The sequence below is a fragment of the Cladosporium halotolerans genome (assembly GCF_011745625.1).
Source record: "Cladosporium halotolerans strain TM138-S3 chromosome Unknown Sca12, whole genome shotgun sequence".
Lineage (NCBI taxonomy): Eukaryota > Fungi > Ascomycota > Dothideomycetes > Cladosporiales > Cladosporiaceae > Cladosporium > Cladosporium halotolerans.
This window is the reverse complement of record NW_027191463.1, coordinates 85663-100936: the sequence shown is the minus strand read 5'-3', so window position 1 is coordinate 100936 and position 15274 is coordinate 85663. Positions and strand designations below refer to the sequence as shown.

Here is a 15274-nt window from a genome sequence, read left to right as displayed (position 1 = left end):
GACCCTGCCGCGCCAAGCAATTCATCTCCTTCAACTTCACCTAAATTGACAACGCCAGGACTAATTTGAATACAAAGGAAATGAACGTCGAAATTCGGAAATCGGACATTGAAGAGGCAGGTCGAGGACTGTTTTCAGTCAAAAACTTCAAGCCGGGCGATGTTGTTCACACCATCGCACGACCCGCGGTTGCAGAATTAGACGAAGCAAGATTGCAAGATTCCTGTGCTTGGTGCTTCCACAAGGGATCGTCTGAATTTGAACGCGAGCAGGCAGCTAGACTCGGTCTTCCGGAAGTTCACGTCGACACAAAAGCCTGCACCGGCTGCCGAAAAGTGAGGTACTGCTCTAAAACCTGCCAGAGCAAAGCTTGGAAGCGGGAACACAAGCATGAATGCAAAATCATCTCCGTTCCAGGTCGACCTGATCTCCCCCATGGCGTACGCGCTGCTATCAAGCTGCTCGGAAGGCTGAAGGCAGACCCTGAGGGCAAGGATGAGGCACTGCTTGATATATTGCAATTCAAGCCTGCCGTAGATAGCAAAGCGCTGGAATGGATCCAGCTGCATCAGGAAAAGAAATGGGAGGACTTCAACATGCTTGCATTTGGCGCATGGAAATACTGCGGTGAGCCTGATCTTGGAAAGATTGATTCCCAGTCAGTGACCAAGGCCTTTTTCTTCAACGTAAGTTGGATTCATGCAACAGACTTGCATTCTCGCTCTAACTACTACAGATTATCTGCAACACTATTGCTCTCACAAGTGCATTAGACGATATCTCTCTTGGCATAGGCTTTGACAACATCGTCTGTAGTGCAAACCACAGCTGCGATCCCAACCTCATTGTCTTCTTCAATCAACCTCAGCTCCTGCTCCGCGCCCTCAAACCGATCAAGAAAGGCGACGAGCTCTTCATCAAATACGTCGACACCAGCAACCCCTTCAGCGTCCGCCAAGCTGAGCTCAACGACCAATACCTCTTCAGCTGCCGCTGCCCCAAATGCCGCAAAGGCGCCACGCACGCGGAAGACAAACTCCTCAAGCCCGCCGATCAACTCAAACCCGAGTTCATTACGTTGGCCGACAACCTCGTCAAACGGCACGAAAAGCAGCTGCACAAGTTCTTCGTCCCCGCGACCCCCGCTGAAGCCCAACGCCGTGTCTCCGCCATCCAAGCCGAAGCTTTCGCCGTCTCCGGCACGACTTTCGACTATCAGAAGGGCAACGACGCCGCGAGCGAGGACGAGATCAAGGACGCGCTCAAGCTCTGCCTCAACTCCGGCATGTGGTCGTACACGCGCCAGCCGGTGCCGCACTTGCTCCGCCAGCTACTCGTGCGCTACCTCTCGGCAGGCGAGGTGTACCGCGCGTGGCGCATCGGCGCGAAGAAGCACTTCGAGTGCTCGCCGGCGCTGTTCCCGCAGCCGTTCTACTCGGACCGGGTCATTGATTGCTGGATGATGGCGAATGTCACGAAGGCTTTGTGCGGGAACCCGTCCACGCGGGAGATCTATGAGGAAACAAGGAAGGGAGGCCTCGATCTGCAGATTGTGTTCCTGGGCTTTATGCTGGAGCTTCACGACAATATTGACAAGAGCTATGGGTGGGAGTCGCCTTTTGGCAAAGTCGTCGCGGAGGCTTATCAGCAGGTCATGGCGAGCGTGCCGATGCCGGTCGAGAAGATCAGAGAAGCTGTTGCCGAGACGTGGCCGAAGCTGGAGGCGGTGGCGAAGAATGTTGACGTGTTGATGCTGTAGGCTAGTAAGATGTCATGGAGTTCGCTCTGAACAAATCGATCACAACAACTTGCACATCAAAGCAAAGTCTTAAATTATCCCAGCATACATGCCTAATAACGCAAATGCAATGTCCGCCATTCTCTCCTCTAGGCCGGCACATGTAGTTAGGTAAGATAATTTTGGGGGTATCATTCCGCGAAAAGTTTTCCAAGAACGCCGCAAAAGCAAGCAAGAGACCGTCCACCCATCTCACTCCTTGGCTTTGACTGCATACTAGATCAAGCCGCAGGTGGTCCGTCGAACTCATACACGCCCCCTCTCTTGCTCAGCACAGTTCCCAAACCTTCCATAACCTCCGCCTGGAAGGGCTCATACGGCACTCGCTCGCCATCAATGGCGATGTAGCCCTCCTTCTCTTTGCCCGCACCACCCAACCAGCGTCCTATCTTCGACTTCAAGCCTTTGCTTGGCTTCTCTGTCAGACGAGGTGTGATGCGGTAGCCGCTGACCTTGCGGTAGTTCACTTCAGGGAAGTTCATCAGAGTGCCATGTTCGACGTTCGTAAGCATCCGTAAAGCTGTGAGTCGTGGGACGAGGCCGTCGATCGTGATCAGATCCATCTTTCCATCAGCAGGAAGGGCGACCGGGAAGAAAGGCGTGTCGGGAGACATGTAAGCCATGTTTCCCGTGTAAAAGTTTCCTAGGGTCGGCATGTCGTGTGTCTGGAAGTTGGAGGGAAGAGCGTCCTTGACACTGCCGTAGCGAAGCGCAGGGAGGCCTTCGCCATCGTTCGAAGTGCCGGCCGCTACGGACACCTCCGAGGCAGACAATGAGCCTTGGGAGAGCTTCTTGGCTGTCGAGGCCGTATGTTCGCTCAGGAAGCGGCGATGGTTTTCCTGGATTGCATGCTTGTCGTCTGTCTCCAGGGCGAAACTCAGTTCGGCAGGGTATACCGTCTGACCCATTAGGCGGACAAGGAAGCCCCAAGTGAATCGCAGAGGTCCCATCCATCGTAGACTATCGGTGCCCAGATCGCATTCGGCAATGATGCCGACAGCCTGGGACAGGAAGCTGTAATATCTCTGGCTTCCCTGAGTGATGGCGACCAGATCCAGAGAAGATCGGATGCCCTTTACGATTGCCACCGCGGCCAGCGAAGGCGAATCCGTTCCGTTCAAGTTCAAACTCATCGCATTGCCCGACCCGCACGGGATTTGCACGACAGCCACCTTCTTCAAAGCCCTCTTAGCATCTTTCTGCTTTGCCAGCCCGTTGAAAACCTCATGCGGCAGTCCATCTCCACTCGCGCACGCAATTGCGTCGTAAGCGTCCACATCAATCTTCTCAGCAATCTCAACCGCATGGCCCCGGTACGCCGTCTTTTCCACATCAATGTCACATTTTGCCGCCGCGAAAATAGGCTCAACCTCCCGCGACCACATCTTCTGCGCGTACCCCTGCCCTCCGAACGGATTGACCAGCACCTTCATCTTCTTACGCCGCTTCACGCCCGACGGGTACGCGCGATCCAGCAGCGCCTCCACCCACGACTTCGCGTGCGCGTACATGCTCTTGTCCGTCAATGTATAGTGTACATGTCCGACCGTGCACCCCTTCTTCCCCGTCGGCTGCGCAAACTGCACCGTGACTTCGAAATCCTCCAGCGTCGCCCAGAGAACATTGTAGAAAGGGATTGCCCGCGTGGTCTTGCTGAGTTGGGGGAGAAGGCCGCAGCAATTCCGTGGCTCCCGGCGGTGCACGAGGCCCTCGTCCAGCACGATCAGGGCGTCAGTTCCTAGCGTGAGAGTGGCATTCCGGTCGACGGTGAGGACGGCCTGGAGGTTCGCGGCTTGTTCGGCGCCGGCAGGGTCGTCGAAGGGATTCGGCTCCGCGGGGATGGAGAACGACATTGCGCTGAGCGAATGAAGCGCAATGAAGTTTTAGTGATGGGGTGATGTACTCTGGGGAAGAAGAGGGGAGGGCTCGAGGTGTTCGGAGGGCGCCCGACAGGCCCTGCAGGTCACTTGCGTACCTCTCTCCAAACGAGTCTAGCCCTCCCTTGCGGCGGTCGTCCGCAGCGCACGGGTCTTGCCGCGGCTGAGGTGGATGGTTCGGCATCGATCTGCGCGTGGGAAGCCGCGGCATGATACGATTGCCTAATTTAGAAGGGCAAATATGCGAGTCTCGTACATTTGTGGTACGTATCCGTGTGACATCGGATCGTTGGGAATGTATCGTCAAAGGCCAATTTAGCATTCTATCATTCTATTGCACTACGCCGCCTTTCCCGGTTGCCTTCAAGGCTAGTCTCAGAAGCAATGCTTAGCCGACGCTTCTTTTGCAACTTCCTGCCCGTGCTTCCCAAGCTGCTGGATCTCGACCTCGACCGAGCATAGTTATGCAGACTGACTGGAGGAACTCGGTGCTTCCGCTCAGGAGACGGCGAGGGTGACGGTTCAGGCAGCAACGGATCTAAAGAGCCTGGCTTCAAGATCTCGAACCCCGTTCCGTGACCTCGGATCACTTGCGAGGGACGCCGTGTCTTTTCGAAAGAAGGTTGGACTGCTCCAGCTACTACGTCTTCTGGCTTCACACTTGATGCGGTTTCTTGTATGGGGGGTGTTGCCGTCATTGTTATAGGGGCCTTGACGTCTCTTTTTCGATGCCTCTGCAACTCTTCTTCCAGCGACTGTGGGCTAGCAGACTGTGGCAGTGCCGGAGCAGTCTGCAAGAACTGCGCAAAGGATGTCACATTCGGTAAGCTTGAGCGCCGTACTGCTGCAGGGAGTGCCGCAATCCTTGGTGGCGAAGGGTCGTTTTTGAGGGATGATGGCGCTGACACCGCTGCCGCCTGCGCCGGCCGAGGCTCAGAGTATCCGGCATCTTCGGATCCCGAAGACGGGACACCGTCACTCATGTAGCCCACTACTTCTGCGCTCCATGTTGGCTTCCTTTTGCGAGGGGTGAACTGGCCAATCTCGGCAGCCTGACATCTGCGATGACTGTTGAGCAGCTCGAAATCTGCGGAATGGTGGCGTGGTCGAGCTTTCGATTTGTGGGTAAGCAGTTTTGGTGCAGCAGAAGATATTGGGTTCGAGTCGTTACTGCTACTACCATTGCTGGATTGGGTGTATGACTCGCTGCTACTACTTCCTCCACGTCGAGACTCCGAGTTGAGGTAGGTGGACGCCCGGTACACAGCTTCGATGCCTTCGAAAGTCTGCACACTCGGCGAGAATCGATGCAGAGATGGATTGCCGCTGTATTTAGCGAAAGAAGGTGGAGGGTGTTGGCTTCTCGAGGGTTTGTCCAAGCGAACTCTTGGCGACGAGTCTCGAGTTAGTTGGTTTTCGGGATCCTCTGTGCGTGACGCTCTTTGAGACACAAGGCTTATGGGCCTCGGCATGCTGACTGCAAGATTCGGGTTCGAGCGACCTCGCTCAGGGGTCACCTCTGGGTCTTGCCTTTCAACATCTTGCTGCGATGCCTTTTTCCGTATGAAGTCCCAAATAGACGAAGCCGAGCTTTCATGGCGGATCGAAGGCTCCGGGGTGTTCCCTCGAGACACCCAGACACCTTCGACCTCGACGCCTCGCTCGAGTGCCCGGATGCCGAAAGGTACCTCGTCTGCGCGGGGCACCCCGGGTCCACGTCGTCTCTGGCTCATTTCTCGGTGTAGAGCTTGCTCTTTCCTCTCCTTCTCAGCGACGACCGAGAATCTTCGCAGCTGCCAATGGGTGTATGCTAGCTTTGTGCCGCCTAGGCATATTGTGAGAGCGATGCCGCAACCGAGTATCTACTCGCGTTAGCACACCTGTTTTGGAATTGGAGCGGGCGAGTACTCACGAACACAAGCTTCTGCCATAGCTCCCACTGGGTAAAGAATGTTTTTCCCATGGTCATCAATCAACTCTTTGCGTGATCTCGTCACATCTGGTGCATGTTCAAAGCCCGCTTGAGGAAGGTGCGAATGAGCTCGAAGATTCGACAGCGAGGGTTCCTTCGCCGGTGTCGCATCATGGGTCGCTTAACAATGACCGCAATGCGATAACACGCGCAGAGAACGTGCGGGCACCCGAACGCGCCCTGCATATGGGTATCGCCTGAAGATTGCCGACATAGGATGCGCAACGCGCGAAGCGAGAAATGCATGCACCTATGGCGTGTTCTATCGGGCTTAAGCGCAAGAAGTTGGCGACTATACCGCGTCAGTACTGGAGGCGGTAAACAGAAGGTGCATGGAAGTGAGCGTTCAGTGCATGGCGATGCAAGGACTCGCGTTGACCATTGAAACGTCGAAACGTCGTTAAGCGAAGGTGTACTACCCAAGCCATTCCCAGATGTAAGAGCGGTGAAGGGAGATGACGAACGGGTGGAAGAAGATCTCAATAGTGAACAGCACCTGCATACTCGTGTAAGATCGTATGACGGGTCATGGAATCGGGAAGTTCGCAATCTGTATATGTCTTGGAAGCTTGATGAGAACCGCGGGATCGTCATGATCTTCGCACGAAGACCGCGTGCATTCTCCCGGCAGAGTGGAAGAGACGGCGATCGTACATGGCAATTCTTACTCTTGGTGCGACAAAGCCATGGTGCCGGAAGCGCCTCTCTTGTCTTACATGCAGGGGGCTATGTTGCACAGGAAGCGCCCAAGTACACCGGGACAACGATCGGACAACCAGGTTTGTCTCCATTTTTAATCAATAGAGAGTTTGACAGAGTTCGATCTACAGGAGCACTATGCATCTATACTGTATTTCTGCGCTAGTCAGACAATATCGGGTGAGGCTTCCGTGATGCAGACGTGGCTTTCCAAACGATGGTATTTTGTGCAGCCGTTCAAAATAGAAGTTGAGTGGGTGGCGCATATCACCCTAACGGACTGCTGAAAAGCGCCTTGCGTCGACCGTAGCGAGCTTGTGCATGCTTGTTACCGTGTGGATGAGACCGATGGTACAATTTACCTGCATCCAAGCCGGCAACCTCTATGATGGGCTTCAGACAACCCAATATCGATCCTTATATTCTCTGTTCTTTTGAATTGTCTTGGCGTACTATCCTCCGCGACAGACCTGTAGAGCCTTTTTTCCCCGAAGAGCCTCAACCCAATGAACCTCTGGGGAAGCGCTGAGAGTATCGAACAGCCTGAACACCTACCGCCTCGACATTCTTCAGTGAGAGCCCCTCGCTTGTACTTGCTCCGATGTGATCTGCGTTTCAATTGTCCGCATTATCCCTTCTTCTTTGTCCAATATCAGCTCCTGGCTATCGTTATCCATGTCCCGCAGCTCCGCCTCGATCTTCGTGTTCACACGCGTCTTGGAATCTCCCGTCGCCAGATCAATCCCCTCGCCGTATTGCCGAGAGCCCAGAGCATAATGCTGACCGGCATGGTATTGAAGACCGCTGGACTTGGAACGGGACTGCGAGCCGGAGAATGCGGATTTGAAGAGTGGGCGCAAAGACGCGATCGAGGCGCAGATGATTCCCACGTTGATCTCGATTTGGCCCCAAAGCAGTACCTGATCACGGTCAGTATGTATTGGTCCACAAGACTGAGCGGTCAGACTTACGCCAATGGCATCATAACCCGGATTCTCGGAATTGAAGTACGCCCAGAGAGCATGGATTCGGATCACAGAGGCTATCACAGCGAAGCCTCCGATCATGAAAATACCAATGACAGCATCTGATAGCTGTCAGTATTATTCAGTATACTTGGTATCTTACGACAGAGTGAGGTAGCCTGACATCTCTTCCGACGGCTGGCGTTTAGTTGCATTGCTGGCTTTATTGGTAAGATCAACACCAGCAAGTCTGTGAAGATGTTGATGCCCGCCATGGAGTAATACGACCCTTTCAGATCATTACAGTTGGGCGAAGGGAACGTGGGAGCCCATGCATCTGAAGGATTGGCGCACTCAAAAGCCTGGCCACGTCAGCAGCAGCCTTGCATTGTCGGGGATGGATTTCGTATACATTCACGAACATGATAATCATAGTGTAGACCACGATGAGTGCGGCTGTAGCCCAAAAGAACACCCGATTCTGGCAGCGAATTCAGCTAGACCAAGGAGACATGCACGTAAAAGCTTGCAACTGCATACCATGTTAGGAGGAGGAAATACCCGCCGGTAGAGCGCCAGGAACGAGCATTTCGTGATCGCCAGAGACAAAGGGTAGAAGATCTGATAAGCATACCAATAAATCAGGGTGTGAATATACGCAGTCATCGGGTAATCCCCTGGGTCTCGTCTTCTCCTGCCATCAAGTCAGAAAGTCAGCGTTCCTTTGTACATCTGAAGGCGTGCAAACCCTGCTCCCCAACTGATCTGAAATCCATTAAATATTCCAAGAGCAATGACCACAATCAGCGCGATGGCGATGAAGTAGTCATCGAGTCCGAGCTGTTTCGCATAGACTGTCCGACAGTAGTATCTGCGACAATGGTTAATCGCTCTGGGTGGGAACACCAAGTGAATGGGGCTCCGAACCTCGCAGACACTATACACGATGAAGTAAGGAGCAAAGCGCCAGTGACCGCAAGAAATATAGGCTGTTTGGATCCATTGCCTGTTCTATTATTGGCTTGTTGTCAGCACCCTGTTGACGAATGGCGGACCTGGTATCGTAGCGTACGAGATATTTGGATAGGTCTCCATGTAGAAAGTTGCGCGATGAAGCGGTCAGAAAGAGATGCACAAAGATATTGGAGGTAGTCAGGAGCCACCTGGAGCATACGAATCATCGTGGTAACGCTGGACATTGGTCGATGCCGAACCTGCGCGACTGAGGATCCCGAAGACAGCAGCCAAGTCTTTCTGTAATCAGCGACTGAGGGTCTAACAGGGAAGTGCCCCGTGTCTCAACGCCGCAATATGCAGCATGCTTGATCGCAGGAATCGGCCTAGTAAGTGAGAGATATACACAATTCATCCAGCATCATCAGGCACTACGGGTAGGAAAGGATTTCGGATGGCAAACAATTTTGAAGTGCCATAAATCCCACCTACCCAGATTTCAAAGCTTCGCAACTTGTACTTGCATATACTGTAGTGAATGTAACCACAGCAAGTAAGCAACAAGGGTCTAGTGTACCGGAGACCTAGACGCTCTCATCCTTGCACTTGGGTATCAAGGTCAACTTGTGGCAAACCAGGCAGAGTAATGAAGGATCTCATTGGTAACAGATCCATGTCGATGCCGTGCTTTCCCCAATGGCAGAGAGGCAAGCCTGATCCGGCTGAATTGTCCCTGTCCAAAGCTAGCGTTGCCGAAAGTAATAATTCGGTTCAGGCATCTTCTTGTGGATGTATTATTCTCGAATCCATGGGAAGCATGATCGGAAGAGGCCGAAGCGATCCACGAGGCCCGACTCAGGAAGAGTCTCAGAAAGTGATCTTCCACCCGTTCAGAGAGCCGATTTATTCTCCGGTCATAGAAAGCACAGCAGACTGCTACCTTCGACGTTTGACTCTCAAGCCTGGCTTTCTGCCCTGAGAGCCTCTGCCCTACAAATTCATGGACAAGCGGTGGTTTCGCTCCGAGTAGGAACCAACACAAGAATGGCAAGTTTCTGTGACCCCCTCGACTCGCGCCGAAACAACGATCCTAATGCTTGGCAAGAGTTCGTCTACGCCGCAAATACTGGGCCAGATGGCCTGCGTGCTTGTCAACGGATGCAATTCTTCCATCTAAGTGGGTATAGATCCCTGGTCACGTCGAGGTTGAAGAGACGGTCCCTGAACGCCGCTGACCTGCAGCTCGGAAGCGTTGCGAGGCGGGGGCGCAGCCCGCTCGGCCAATCGGCCGAGGCCTGAAGGACGGCACAAAATAAACAAACCTACTTTAAATCATCCTTCGCTTCATCCTCCCTTGTCCAAGATCCGGCCTCTTCCTTGCTAGAGCCAATCTATTGCGATGCTATTTGAAAATCCTGGTAGAGTAGCAGGCGGCATACACCCATGTCCTCTAGAGTAGTCCTTCTGCCGTCGGAGCACTGCCGATGTAGAATGTCCGTGGCAATTGCCCCGTCCATGGGCCACTTTAGAGATGCCATAGCATTGTTTTTATAAATATCGTTCGAAGTCCCTTCGACGATCAGAGAAGTCCATCTCCACCAACAGCAATCTGGCAAGCCACAACATTCGCTATGCACTCATTCGTTACTGCAGCGGTCGTCCTGACTTCGGCCTGCAACATCATTGCGGCTCCTGCTGGAGCGTCCAACTCGCTGCTGTCTAGGTCTCCGCAGGAAGAAAGCGAGCCTTGTGAGTCCGAGGCACCAACTCCGTACCCTCCCCCAAAAGGTACTGGAGCCTGCGAGAACCCTCGCGTCAGGAAGGAATGGTGCGTAGCATCCAAGGTATTGTCAGGCGAGGAGAAACACTGACACTTGACACCCAGGCGAGCCTTGACCGATGTTGAGAAGAAGGACTACATCGACGCAGTTCTCTGTCTCCAACACCAACCGGCCATCACGAAAGAGCAGTTTGCCAACAACAGTGATCTTAACCCGATCAATCGTTACGATGACTTCCACGCGGTGCACAACCTTCAAACTCCAAACATTCATTTCGTTGGCCACTTTGCGTCATGGCATCGTTACATGATGCACGAGTACGAGAGGACTCTCCGGGACGTTTGTGGATACAAGGGCAGCCAGCCGTAAGTCAGCTCCGGTCTGGTTCTGTTGATACAGATGCTGACAGCTCATAGATACTGGAACTGGTCTCTCGATGCACAGCCCAACAACAACCTGTCCGTTGCCATCTATGACACTGATGTCTTCTCTCCGACTGTGGGTTTCGGTGGCAATGGCAAGTACGTCGAGCTGCCAGAAGAGGTGGAGGGTCCGTTCAGGGCTTGGGGCCGCTCGGGAGGTGGATGCGTCCAAGATGGTCCGTTTACGGTGCCCAACTTCCATGTGAACATTGGTGAGAAGAATGGCTCATCCTGCCTTCGCCGTGACTTCCTTCCAGGTACGTGTCTCGCAACAATGCGTGATTCCAAGAGGATTGTGCTGACTAAAGATCAAGCTGTCCTGCACGAGGATGCGGATCCCAAGCAGGTGCAATTGGTCCTCGACCAGCCTAACTACACCAAGTTCGCTCGCCAGCTTGAGGGTGGACCATCTTTCGCTATCCCGGCGATCCACGCAGGTGGCCACTTTGGCGTCGGCGGCATGCTCGGCCAGGCTGGAGACGCTGCCAACAGCCCCGGTGGTGAGTATATCGATTGGTCCAGTTGTTGTAGAAAGCTTGCTAACTTCTCCCAGAACCTCTCTTCTACATGCACCACACAATGATTGATTACGTTTTCTGGAAGTGGCAGCAAAAGGATCTCGAAAATAGGCTTACCGACATTGGCGGTCCAGTGCACTACCTCGACTTTGGCGGCGAGAATGTGACTCTCGACTTCCAGATCGATCTCGGAGCCATCGCGCCGCCGATAACCTTGCGCGAGGCTTTGAACACTGAGGGCGAGCTGTTCTGCTACACGTATGAGTAGAATGCGAGTTCAATTGCACTTTCTACTCTCACTCTCATTTTAACCGTTAGTCCCTCGAGAAATACTGTAGCCAACGTCGGATTGGAAACTTGATGTTGGGATTCTCAAAATCATGTTTCCGTGTCGTCCATGTGTACGTGCAGAGGAGCTTGGTCAAGCCTCAGGAGATAGTCGAGTTAGTGGAACAAACGTGTGCAGAGCCTGGCACGGTTGTAAGGTGCATTCGACAGTCACGGTTGAATCGGGATGGTTCCTTTCTGTCGAATTTGCAGGCAAAAATGGGGAACAATTTCAAGACGTCCTGCCCTTTCCTGGTTAAGACTGGAAGGGCAAAAGAAAAAAAAAAAGTAGCTGAGAATGGTTTCGATCCATTGCCCTCCGGGTTATGAGCCCGGCGCCTGAGAGATGTTAGAATGTGTAGAGATGACACTATACTGCGGGAGTAATAACTTACGCTTCCGCTGCGCCACTCAGCTCGTGGGTTGAACTGGACGTTCGATGATGTCAATCGCTGCAATTAAATTCACAATCATGTTATATCACGCCCTTCCACCACCACCCTATTTGCTCTCAACCCATGAAGCGAAAAAAGACAGCTAGGTAATATTATAACAAAAGATAAATTGGTGCTGCACCCGACCTTGACCAAATCAAGTCGATCTCAAGTGGCACTTCCATCATTTGTAAAATCGCGAGAGGCGCGGTACTTTTCTCCGCGCCGATCTCTGCTGATCAGGGCACGGAATGGAGCAAGGCACCATCTGCCGATGCCGTCGTCTTGTACGTCACGAAATCTTGAGGTATTGTATCAGCTTGATTAGGGCGATCAACGTCCCAAATCAACAGCAGCAATGCTCCGAGGTCTGGCGCCTTGTGCTGACACGCCACTGCCTGCCTTCGTATATGCGACTGGTCTGGGAAGCACCTCCATCGCAATGCGGCATCTGTGCCTTATCGATTCTAGAAGTTCTCTTCCTCTGCCGCGCGCCACATGGCTGAACTCTTCCCGATCGACATGCAGCCAAGACGAAGGGCGGCGGTGTCGGGCCAGGTCTAAAGTGTCTGACTGCAGACCTGGATGGTGAGGAAGTAAAGGTGAAGCAGGAAGAACCGCAACCCACGTGCAAGGATGGGCGCCACCTACGGTTCCGCACAGTCTAGTCCTGCATCTGTCTACTTGGCATGAAACATCGACTGCAGATCCCGGAGGTGCCCAGAGATAAAGTCCGGACGAGCATGTATACCCAGAGATCGCCGCTACCTCCAGACTTCTTGGATCCCAGCGACACCTCTATTCATTCCATTGACGATTTCTCCCTATACACAAGTCAATCTATCGCGACATGAGACTTCAATTCACGTGGACGGCAGTGACGCTTCTTGCAAGCAGCTGCAGGGCTGTCAATGGACTCAGCCTGAAGGCTGAGCACGCTGGTGCTGTCTTCAACAACGGCACTGCGGCCGGACAGGATGTTTCCCTTGGCAATGGTACGCTCTCTGGATTGTGCAGACAATGGTGCTGTTATTAACACTGCCTTTCAGAGACTGGCTACGTTTCATACCCACCAGGTCACCACGCAAAGGCAGCCGTACTGTACATGACAGACATCTTTGGCAATGCATTGATCAACAACAAGCTGTTAGTAACTTACAATCCCACGCTCGTACAGACTCACACTCATACCATACGTTTCAGTCTGGCAGATAGCATCGCCAAAGCCGGCTATTTGGTCGTGATGCCTGACCTCTTTCGCGGCGACCCTGTTCCAGCAGACGCCCTCTCAGACCCTGCCTCGAACTACAGCCTTCCAGACTGGCAAAAGCGCCACCCCATGGCCGAGATTGAGTCCATTCTGGACACGACGATCAACGCCATCCAGACCACGTACAACACCTCAAGGATCGGCTCGGTCGGCTACTGCTTCGGCGGACGCTACGTCGCGAGGTACCTTGCAGCGGGAAAGGCCATCAAAGCCGGGTTCGCCGCCCATCCTTCCAACACCCAAGCAGCGGAGTGGGAGGCCATCGCAGCGCCCATTAGCATTGCCTTCGGCGATCTCGACGAGAGCAGCACGCCTGAGAACCGCACGAACATCGAAGAAATCTTCTTCGAGGGCAACAAGACTTACCAGACGACTCTCTACTCCAACGCTGAGCATGGCTTTGCCGTCCGGACCAACCTCACTGTCAAGCAGAAGGCCTTTGCGCAGGAGGGCGCCTACTTCCAGGCGGTAAGGTGGCTTGATGCTTGGGTCAAGAGCGAGGAGTGATGGCTGGTCATGTCATCAGTTCACGCCCTCAAGACGCTGTAATCTCTATTATGCTAGATTAAGAATCTCACGAAAATCATTTGCTGTTCTACAAACGACATGAAAGCTTTTTCTTTCCCACCAAATGGGAATTTCTTACCCCTGTTTGCGAGTGGTGGTGCTTATCGTCCAGCTCGGTGATGGCAACCACTCGACGAGCAGTGTCCTGAAACGGCTATCACGAAAGATTTGAAAGATTTGAAAGCAAGATACTGATAGACTGGCTTGCGTGCAAGTGGTGGAAACATGGCTATAGCCTAAAATCCGAATAGGCAAGCCATTCCCCGGCGTTAAAGGGCTTAACCCCTCATCATGGCCCCTCATACGCAATCGGATCGTCAAGCAAAACAACATCACGGCATGCCGTGCCGCCGTAATGTGTAGTCCTCGTAATATAAAAGGCCATTTGATCCCCACAGACAGGCGTAGGTGTGACCTCCTCTAAATCGGTATCACTATCTGCGTTTCTCTCCACAAATATTAGCCCAAAGTAGCCGATCAAGATGTCTGCCCCTAATGGCTCCACGGCGCAAGACCCCGTCCTTCGCTCTATCGCAGAGACGAAAGCGAGCTACAAACGCCTAGGCAAGAGCGGCCTACGGGTCTCGGTGCCCATCTTCGGCGCCATGTCCTTCGGCGACGCGTCGTGGCAACCATGGGTAATCGAAGAGGATAAAGCACTGCCTCTTCTGAAGGCAGCCTACGATCGCGGCCTGAACACATGGGACACAGCGAACGTGTACAGCAACGGCGTGAGCGAGGAGATCATCGGCAAGGCGATCAAGAAGTACCAGATCCCGCGCAATAAGATTGTCATCTTGAGCAAGTGCTACGGCTATGTTGGCGAGGATCCCAGCGTCCGTGGCATCATGTACGGGCAGAAAATTGCCGAGTCGAAAGACTACGTGAACCGCGGTGGTAAGTCACAGACCATATATCACGCATGAAGAAGTCCCTGTTGACCCAAATGACTCCCAGGCCTCTCCCGCACCGCCATCTTCGAAGCCGTCAATGCCTCCCTCGCCCGCCTGCAGCTCGAGTACCTCGACTTGCTACAGATCCACCGCTTTGACCCGCACACGCCGATCGAAGAGACGATGCAGGCTCTGCACGACCTCGTTCGCGCAGGCAAAGTGCACTACATCGGCGCGAGCAGCATGTGGGCGTGGCAATTCTCGCTGATGCAGCACTGCGCTGAGAAGAATGGATGGACCAAGTTCGTCAGCATGCAGAACCACTACAACTTGCTGTATCGCGAGGAGGAGCGGGAGATGAACGCCTTCTGCGTCGCGACGGGCGTGGGACTGATTCCTTGGGCGCCACTGAGTCGAGGACATTTGGCGAGACCGCTGGAGGTGTTTGGCAGCACGCTGAGGAGCGAGGGAGAGAAGAAGAATAGCGGAGAGTTGAGCCAGGCTGACCAGGAGATTGTGAAGAGGGTGCAGGAGCTAGCGGATAAGAAGGGGTGGAAGATGAGCCATGTGGCACTGGCATGGATCAACAAGAGAACCAGCTCGCCGATTATTGGATTTTCGAGCGTCGAGCGGATGGACGAGGCGCTGGAGGCTCGTGGGAAGACATTGACCGAGGAAGAAGAGAAATATCTCGAAGAACCGTACGCTCCGAAGGCGATCATTGGCCATTCGTAAGCATTAGCGTAGATGAAATGTCATTCGGCCTTTTGCCAGGGTATCATTGCACTCATTGTTCG

The 15274-nt window shown here is 53.5% G+C and overlaps 6 protein-coding genes across 6 annotated transcripts; 4 read left to right on the top strand and 2 right to left on the bottom strand.

Annotated features, from left to right (window-relative positions):
• Positions 1-68: 68 nt before the first annotated feature.
• Positions 69-1825, top strand: WHR41_04017 (uncharacterized protein). The gene is made up of 2 exons (XM_069372623.1): positions 69-686; positions 737-1825. Exons 1-2 carry the CDS (start codon positions 81-83, stop codon positions 1757-1759), a joined length of 1629 nt encoding a protein of 542 aa, XP_069230042.1. The 5' UTR covers positions 69-80; the 3' UTR covers positions 1760-1825.
• A 194-nt stretch (positions 1826-2019) lies between these two features.
• WHR41_04016 (uncharacterized protein) lies at positions 2020-3651 on the bottom strand (the record flags this gene model as incomplete). The annotated part of the gene is made up of 1 exon (XM_069372622.1): positions 2020-3651. The coding sequence occupies one exon, from the start codon at positions 3649-3651 to the stop codon at positions 2020-2022; it is 1632 nt and encodes a 543-aa protein (XP_069230043.1).
• Positions 3652-6862: 3211 nt separating this feature from the next.
• On the bottom strand, positions 6863-8406 carry WHR41_04015 (uncharacterized protein; the record flags this gene model as incomplete). Its single annotated transcript, XM_069372621.1, has 8 exons — positions 6863-7266; positions 7318-7433; positions 7496-7673; positions 7724-7792; positions 7852-8005; positions 8060-8182; positions 8239-8322; positions 8384-8406. The coding sequence occupies 8 exons, from the start codon at positions 8404-8406 to the stop codon at positions 6916-6918; spliced, it is 1098 nt and encodes a 365-aa protein (XP_069230040.1). The 3' UTR covers positions 6863-6915.
• Positions 8407-9715: 1309 nt separating this feature from the next.
• Positions 9716-11331, top strand: WHR41_04014 (uncharacterized protein). Its single transcript, XM_069372620.1, has 5 exons — positions 9716-10093; positions 10151-10411; positions 10463-10725; positions 10783-10968; positions 11022-11331. The coding sequence occupies exons 1-5, from the start codon at positions 9897-9899 to the stop codon at positions 11252-11254; spliced, it is 1140 nt and encodes a 379-aa protein (XP_069230041.1). The 5' UTR covers positions 9716-9896; the 3' UTR covers positions 11255-11331.
• A 760-nt stretch (positions 11332-12091) lies between these two features.
• WHR41_04013 (uncharacterized protein) lies at positions 12092-13619 on the top strand. The gene is made up of 3 exons (XM_069372619.1): positions 12092-12742; positions 12797-12893; positions 12951-13619. Exons 1-3 carry the CDS (start codon positions 12598-12600, stop codon positions 13522-13524), a joined length of 816 nt encoding a protein of 271 aa, XP_069230046.1. The 5' UTR covers positions 12092-12597; the 3' UTR covers positions 13525-13619.
• A 319-nt stretch (positions 13620-13938) lies between these two features.
• Positions 13939-15263, top strand: WHR41_04012 (uncharacterized protein). The gene is made up of 2 exons (XM_069372618.1): positions 13939-14481; positions 14542-15263. Exons 1-2 carry the CDS (start codon positions 14067-14069, stop codon positions 15210-15212), a joined length of 1086 nt encoding a protein of 361 aa, XP_069230047.1. The 5' UTR covers positions 13939-14066; the 3' UTR covers positions 15213-15263.
• Positions 15264-15274: the final 11 nt, after the last annotated feature.

What these genes read in the sequence shown, in the direction of transcription:
- WHR41_04017 (XM_069372623.1), top strand. Translation starts at nt 81, where the DNA reads ATGAACGTCGAAATTCGGAAATCGGACATTGAAGAGGCAGGTCGAGGA. An exon ending in CCAAGGCCTTTTTCTTCAAC is followed by an intron (nt 687 to 736) that starts GTAAGTTGGATT and finishes TAACTACTACAG; the next exon opens with ATTATCTGCAACACTATTGC.
- WHR41_04014 (XM_069372620.1), top strand. Translation starts at nt 9,897, where the DNA reads ATGCACTCATTCGTTACTGCAGCGGTCGTCCTGACTTCGGCCTGCAAC. An exon ending in CCTCGCGTCAGGAAGGAATG is followed by an intron (nt 10,094 to 10,150) that starts GTGCGTAGCATC and finishes CTTGACACCCAG; the next exon opens with GCGAGCCTTGACCGATGTTG. An exon ending in GGATACAAGGGCAGCCAGCC is followed by an intron (nt 10,412 to 10,462) that starts GTAAGTCAGCTC and finishes GACAGCTCATAG; the next exon opens with ATACTGGAACTGGTCTCTCG.
- WHR41_04013 (XM_069372619.1), top strand. Translation starts at nt 12,598, where the DNA reads ATGAGACTTCAATTCACGTGGACGGCAGTGACGCTTCTTGCAAGCAGC. An exon ending in GGATGTTTCCCTTGGCAATG is followed by an intron (nt 12,743 to 12,796) that starts GTACGCTCTCTG and finishes ACTGCCTTTCAG; the next exon opens with AGACTGGCTACGTTTCATAC. An exon ending in GCATTGATCAACAACAAGCT is followed by an intron (nt 12,894 to 12,950) that starts GTTAGTAACTTA and finishes CATACGTTTCAG; the next exon opens with TCTGGCAGATAGCATCGCCA.
- WHR41_04012 (XM_069372618.1), top strand. Translation starts at nt 14,067, where the DNA reads ATGTCTGCCCCTAATGGCTCCACGGCGCAAGACCCCGTCCTTCGCTCT. An exon ending in AGACTACGTGAACCGCGGTG is followed by an intron (nt 14,482 to 14,541) that starts GTAAGTCACAGA and finishes AATGACTCCCAG; the next exon opens with GCCTCTCCCGCACCGCCATC.